This window comes from Nicotiana tomentosiformis, chromosome 9, assembly GCF_000390325.3.
Source record: "Nicotiana tomentosiformis chromosome 9, ASM39032v3, whole genome shotgun sequence".
Taxonomy (NCBI): Eukaryota; Viridiplantae; Streptophyta; class Magnoliopsida; order Solanales; family Solanaceae; genus Nicotiana; species Nicotiana tomentosiformis.
In genome coordinates this window covers 10658878-10666333 of record NC_090820.1, presented here as the reverse complement: position 1 = coordinate 10666333, position 7456 = coordinate 10658878, and the positions used below count along the sequence as shown (strand labels likewise).

Below are 7456 nucleotides of genomic sequence, written 5' to 3'. Positions count from 1 at the left end.
AAAATAATAAATGGTGAGCTCTTTTATAAAATACAAAAGTTTGGGGCAATTTTTAAAAAATATAATAGTGATATTTTGGCCCAAAACCAGCTATTGAGCTAGTTTTGGAATTTGAGATTTGGCCAAAATGTAGGCAAAATCTATGGCCAAATATGTGTTTGCCAAATAAAATCCAAGTTTATTTTGCCAAAATCTATGGCCAAACGTGTCCTAAGTTTTGTGAGTAGAAAACTCCCAAAACCACTATAGAGTTGTTTTTGGGATTTGAAGATTTTATTTTTAAATCTGCCAAAAAATAATTAAAATTTATAAACAGGTGGATGGTTCCAATAATGGAGTTTATTTTGGCCTTTTCACATAAAAAAGAGTTTAGGATTTTTTTATTTTTTTTCCGAAATCAGTGTTTGACCATAAAATTTCTAATTTTCATTTAAAGATAAATTTTATAGTTTTTCGAAAATTTTAAAAATTACAAAAAGTTATTTTTCAAAACATTCGCTCAAATAACTCATAAAACTTTAAAACAACCCAAAATTATATTCATATCTAAATACAACTTTAATTTTCAAATAACATTTTCGCTTAAAATTCTTTTTCACTTTTGTTTTTGCAATTTTACAATTCTTATGTCCAAACCCCGCTAGATTAGCGAATATCAGAAAACAAAAAACCACGCGCGGCCCTTTCTTTCCTGTTCTTGTTGGTCTGTTCCATGAAAGTAATTACAGTGATGATTTCGAGAAACACACACTCACTCTGCTTCCATAACTTGTACCATATGCTACGTTTGTAGTACATTTCTGCTACATTCTTCTTTCTTTAATTGAAATTTTCCTTTCAGCTATCAGTAAGCATTTGAGCTGAATACAAAATCATCAGATTCCCATATGTCTAAGGTTTATCGCGTTAAAGGTCAGTACTTTCTGAAATACCTTTACTTTATACTGCTAAAGGGTCTTTTTTTTTTTTTAAAAAAAATATAAATTTAAAGATTCTCATTTCTGATATTTCTCCTAGGTTGTTTGATAAAATTAAAGAGGAGTTAGTTGTTTATTTCTTTTACCAGTAATATTGTGTACAGTAATTTTTAACCCTAATAAGAAAGTTTATTACTAGCATCCAAGGGTGTGGTTTAGTGTTAATTAAGTGGATACAAACCTTGGAGACCGGGGTTCAAGTCCGTACCTAAGGTTTGATGAGTAGACTTACCCGATACTGTGTTGGCCGGAGGTAGTAGGTATTCGGTGTAATAGTCGAATATAGTTGAGGTGCGTGCAATCTGACAAGGACACTACTTTAAAAAAAAAAAAAGGAGAAAAAAGCCCAAGCTGGTCTGGACATTACTACTTGTAAAATTGTTTTAAAAATAAAGTGAATGTTGAAAAATATATGATGAAACTATATATGATCTTGTTGAAACTGCAAATTTGGCTTAAGGCATGCGATATGTTTTTGGGGTGTATAAAATCTTGAAATATTGCAACTTATTAGTGATGAAGGCGGTAAACAGGCAAGACGCTTCTTTAACAGTTACACAACGTGTTTGTAAAAGGGTTTTAGAGCTTTGGAAATGTTCATGGATCAAGTGACATTGAGAAGGAGTTGATGGAAGTACACATAAAGTGCAAAGGTTTTGGCTAAACGGGTGCAATGTGTTTATGCTCGGTTATAAAAAACTTGTAGCTTGTTAGAGATAAAGGTTGTAAGATGGAATGCCATTTTGTTGAGGTGGCCGCACAACACGTTAATAGGAGCATGCACAGCCTTGAAACTTCGGAATTTCTAAAGTCAGAAATTTCTACTTCTGTCTTAGCTTATTGTGCACAAAAACTAATTTTACTTCCTTTTTTGGTTAATACACAATTTATGTAATATCCTCACAAGGTAGGGGTAAAGTCTGCGTACACACTACCCTCCCCAGACCCCACGGTGTGGGATAATACTGGGTATGTTGTTGTTGTTGTTGTTGTTCACAATTTATGTAATGAAGACTGTTATACAGCACACACTAGGTGAATGAGGCATAAATTCTCCTGCTTATAACAAGTGATATTGTTTTCGCCTTGGGAATGCTTGATTGGTTGCAACGGAGAGAAAGTGGAAAGAAACTAATCTCAATCTGTATGCAGTGAAAATAAGTATATCCGACAGCTTTTTCTGATCTATTTACCATGAGTATTATCACCAAAAAACCACTTGCTTCCTTTTAGGTACTACTTCTTTTTATAAATACAATTATGAATTCTGACTTAGATGATAGTTGTCTTAGAGAAGTCGAAGGATATGATTTTCATAGTAGAAAATGCTTTAAGGGAAGGCAACTGTTACTTTCCAACTTTATATTTTCTGGGCTGGTTGTATCCTTGCATCTTAGAAACATACTTTGAGTCTAAGTAGTATATGATAACTCAACTGTGATATGTAATGGTTCTTGCAGTAGGAAAAGTCTATTGTTGAATTATCATCTGTTTTACTATTGGCTGAATCATCATTTGATTAAACTGCGATGACAGTTCTTCGTAAGAGAGTAGAGAGGGCTGAGCGGAAGCGAATGCAAAACTATAAAGTGCACCCGGAGCGACTATCTTCGCTTGAAGAATTGCTTAATGAGATTTATACAATTTGCCGCCCTAAAACAAGTGATTATGAAGTTAGGAGAGATTTGGTTTCTGTCTTCAATGAGATAGCAAAGGATATCTACGGTAATCTCAGCAACCTTTTTATTGTGTAACTCAGCAAATGGATCCTCTGCACTGGCTTGTAGTAGCTTTGTTAATAGACTTAATCAACTACACAAATTTGAATGAGTGGGCTATTTATTGGATTATATTTTTACATATTACAGCATGATGTGACAGTTCTTTTTTCAGGGCGTTCTGGTAATATTCCTGTTGTGGAGGAGTTTGGATCTTTCGTGATGGATCTATTCCATTCAAAGAGTGACCTAGATCTATCTGTTAATTTTGACAACAGTTCAGTTAAGGTTTCACATGAGAAGAAGATTCAGACTCTCCGGAAATTTGCAAGGAAGTTATATGCACTTCAAAGTAAATCTTTGATTAATTCCTTCTTTTTCCTTGGTACTGTCTGCAGTTCATGGGTTACTATCTTTGTGGCTTAACCAAAATTTTAAGTATATTTTACTTTGAAGAGTAGGACAAATTTTAGAAGAAAAGTAGATTAACTGCTCTGATTGTTTTCTAGGTAAATAATTATGCCGCCACTTCCAAGAAATGGCTATTTCCATTAGTAGAACCATTTAAATAAAGCTTTTCATCTATGGCTTTCTGTGCTTCAGGAGATGGGCATGTTTCTGGCGTTCATCCAATAACAGCTGCCAAGGTGCCCATTCTGAAAGTTGTTGATTGTGGAACGAAAATTGAGTGCGATATATCAGTTGAAAACAGGGATGGAGTTTCAAAGTCTAAGATAATCCACATGATTTGTTCACTCGATGAAAGGTTTCAGAAGCTGAGCTTTTTGGTAAAATTCTGCTCTCTTGTATGCTATGCAATATGCACAGTTGTTCATGAAACGAAGTTAAAGTTTAGTTCTGCTTGTGCAATAGTTTGGAAGATCTCTTATGTGATTCGCGGATGCGCAGTAGCCGTACCACAGGGCTACTAGTTCTTGACACAGTTGCCTGTGTGCTACCCAGTCAGAAAGTCATCAAGTTGGTGAGAAGGCCTGTGCTAGCACTTAAATGAAATAGGAGATTCATTATATCACTTTCTCTAACTCCTACTTCTGAGATAAATAATTTTCTGAAAATATATGGATTGGTAGTGGTAAATATAAACATTAGAAAGGCCATGTGACTTCCGTAGCACATTGGATGAATTTTACTTAGTATGAACACGAAAGGTACAAAAAGAAGAAAGATGGAAATCAAAGTTGTGGTTTGTAAAAGGACTATTATATACATTTTTGGGTTTACGTTCTGATAATATACCCCTCCCCTCTGGAACCATGGTCTAGTGGTCCAAATGCTCATCGGTTCTTGTTGCTATATTAGTTTCCTTTCTCTTATAAAAATTGCTCATCAGTTCTTGTTCATAGAAGAAGATACAGGGGTCAACTTATGTATATGCTGATAGATATCTTTAGTTTGCATCATTGTATTTACATCCTCAGAAGATATGATCTCTTGTTTTTGCAGATGAAAGCTTGGGCAAAAGCTCAGAATATTAATAGCTCAAGAGACAAAACTTTGAACTCATTATCTATAATACTTTTGGTTGCTTTTCATTTACAGGTATGAGCCGAGTACGAATTGTTTCTCTGTTGCTATCTTACTCTTTGTTTCTTGGTTGCATATTGTGGAATTCGTGTGCAGATTACTTTGAGTCAATATGAATTTTGCCTTCAGTTGAATGTTTTGTCACTGTGGTTAATCAGTCTGAGCCTAGGAGCTACTGGTGAACTAATAGTTTACATAACCATACACAGTTTACTCTACGGTGAAATCATATTATTTGATTCTAGTCTGCTGTGGTTTTTCAACTTATTGAATGCTCTTTCATGATTATGTTACCTTTAGCTTCCTGTATTCCAATAGGAATCTTCATTCTAGAAATTTCCAATGCTATGGGATACAATACCTTATATGAAAGCTACTCCAAGCACAATAAAATTCCCAAATTTAAAAGTGTGCTTTCAACGCCAAATTTAGGCAACCTCTTGTACAATTGGTGTTGCTCTTGTAAACTTCTTTGCTGCTGGATTTTACCTTTTTTTTTTTGTCAATTCATAGAAAAAGAAAAATGTAAAAGTCTATACTTTATAGGAAGCCAATAGCTTATTTAACTTCTTCTCAATTTCTTTTCCTCATAACCTTAGAGCCCGTTTGGATGGGCTTATTTTAAGTTACTTTTAAGCCAAAATAGCTTTTAAGCCATAAGTTAGGAATTCTAGCTTTTGGCTTTTGTCTTGTTTTTGTCATTTTAGCTTAAAAACAAGTGCTTAAAAGCACGTTTTTACTCTATCCAAACACTACAAAATGGCTTAAAAGTTATTTTTGGCTTAAAAACACTTAAAATAAGCCAATCCAAACGGGCTCTTAGCTTATTCAGATTAACTTTAATGTTTCTGCTGCGGAGTGCTGCCTAGTTAAGAATTATGCCTTTTGATTTAAATTCGAGGAGGACATCTATTTTGAAAGCATTGCCTTTTTGTTTGTTTTACTTTTTCTGAAAGGAACTTTATGTGCGCTGAAAAGTATGTGTAGATATCTCATTCCTTCCTAGAGTGCTAGTCATGTAGTTGTTTAGTTAACAATCTGTTGTTTTTCTCATTTGGGCTCATATGAAATTCTCCATCTAATGAATGAACTTTGCAGACACGAAATCCTCCAATACTACCGCCATTTTCTGCCATATTAAAAGGTAATGCTCTGAATCTTTACTTGTTCAGTTTTCAAATGCAGCTTGATAGGTATTTACTAATTTCAGTATCGGTATTCGATACACGATGCAGTGAAGTACTTTATTAGTAAAACAGAATTCCCAAAGCAAAATTCCCAAGAATGAGGGTCAAATAGGAAATCCTTATATCCTTTCAGTCTGCTATAGATAGTGAGGAATTTAAACCATCTCAATAGACTAGATTCTAAATTTCAAGAAAAACATTGTTGAGATATTTTACTCAAGTAGATTCTAAATGATGCTTCTAAATGCGCTATTTTTTTTTTTCATGAGATTTTTGGTTTTGAGTAGCTTGGTATTATTTCTTGGCTTGGGAATGTTGTAGATGGCTCTGATCCTGATTCAGTGGAAAAGTCGTTGAATAAGTTTGTGAACTATGGGAAGAGCAACAAAGAGTCAGTGGCTGAGCTGCTAGTTACTTTAATAATCAAGGTATAGTTAATTTTAGTAAATCTGGCTTTATCTTGAAGTGTGCCAAGTATTGTTTCTTTTCGTTGCAGTTATTATCGGTCGAGAAACTATGGGACAAAGGACTATGTGCAAGCACCTATGAAGCATCTTGGCTATCTAAAACATGGGATTCTAAAGTTTGCTGCATCAGTGTAGTTATATTTCGATTATTAAATTCCTTTCTGCTTAGCAATCTTTGAGGCGCTGAATTAATGGCTGATATTGATCTTCACAGGTTGAGGATTTCACAGATCAATCTCAAAATGTCGCAAGGGCTGTTGGGAAAGGAGAAGTAAAGCAGATATACAAGTGTATCCAGCGTACTAGCGAATACATCTCTGCTTATATGGATGGCCTTGTCGAATTACCAGCGTTAAGATATCAATTATTCCGCCATGCTGCTACTCCCTTTCAAGTGGATTCTCAGACAAGTAACATTGAAGAAAATGGAAATAGCATTGCACTTCCTTGTAGAGATATCATGAATAAGGAGGATCAAAGTACAGAAGGCCAGAAAGAAAGTCAGGGGGCTATACCTTCTGAACCTATCACGACGAAAAGGAAATGGTCTAGCGAAGGTTGGGAAGGATTAGCTTCTGAACCTATCACGACCAAGAAGAAATGGTCAACCGAAGGTTGGGAAGGATTAGCTTCTGAACCTATCACGACCAAGAAGAAATGGTCAACCGAAGGTTGGGAAGGATTAGCTTCTAAACCTATCACGACTAAAAGAAAATGGTCTACCGAAGGTTGGAAAGAATTACCTTCTGAACCTATCACGGCTAAAAAGAAATGGTCTAGCGAAGGTTGGGAAGGATTAGCTTCTGAATCTATCACGACCAAGAGGAAATGGTCTACCGAGGGTTGGGAAGGATTAGCTTCTAAACCTATCACGACCAAGAGGAAATGGTCTACCGAGGGTTGGGAAGGATTAGCTTCTAAACCTATCACAACCAAGAGGAAATGGTCTACTGAAGGTTGGGAAGGATTATCTTCAGTGAGTTGGGGACTGTCAAAGGAGGACGGTGTACAACCTGACTCTCTCTGGACAAAAAGAAAAAGATCAGAAGAAACCACAGGAGGAACTTCTTCTGCTCAATGGTTGAGAAAATCAGACACAAAACGTTGGTTCGCAAGAAAGAACAACAATAAGTGTGCACCTAAGGCTAAGAGGTCAAACACACATACACGAGGTTGGGGAGGAAGACGATGAACCATTTGATTCGACGGATTTGACTTCTGGTTGGGTGAATAGCTAGCTAGCTTTGCCTGGTTATCATTCATACCAACTTCTTTGATTTGTCCTCGTTCATACGCCAGAAGTATCATCTGCCCATCAACTTTTACATTCTTGCTAGGACTTAGGAGTATCTTGTATGAGCTAGCTTCCCCTTGTTATCCTCTTGCTTTGTACTTGTTTTGTTAGGACATTTTTGTACAGGCAATGACCTAACAAAATGGAGTATTAACTGCTCAATGTACATTAATTCTGTGTACCTAATGAACATCAAGGAGTGGAAGTGTAACAACTATAACGTAATCGTTAGATGATTTCTTTCCATTTGCCTATGCCAGCTTGATGG

The 7456-nt window shown here is 35.7% G+C and overlaps 1 protein-coding gene across 5 annotated transcripts; it reads left to right on the top strand.

Annotated features, from left to right (window-relative positions):
• The first annotated feature begins 648 nt into the window (after positions 1–648).
• On the top strand, positions 649–7434 carry LOC104109311 (protein HESO1-like). Of its 5 annotated transcripts, none has more exons than XM_009618567.4 (9): positions 649–912; positions 2514–2702; positions 2871–3047; positions 3299–3483; positions 4160–4255; positions 5339–5384; positions 5749–5855; positions 5924–6028; positions 6109–7434. In XM_009618567.4, the coding sequence occupies exons 1-9, from the start codon at positions 888–890 to the stop codon at positions 7084–7086; spliced, it is 1908 nt and encodes a 635-aa protein (XP_009616862.1). In that variant the 5' UTR covers positions 649–887; the 3' UTR covers positions 7087–7434. The 5 variants fall into 5 exon arrangements, with proteins under 5 accessions (XP_009616862.1, XP_009616860.1, XP_009616864.1 ...); XM_009618565.4 differs by having other exon boundaries at positions 2859–3047; XM_033659465.2 differs by having other exon boundaries at positions 650–912; positions 5924–6025.
• The last annotated feature ends 22 nt before the right edge of the window (positions 7435–7456 follow it).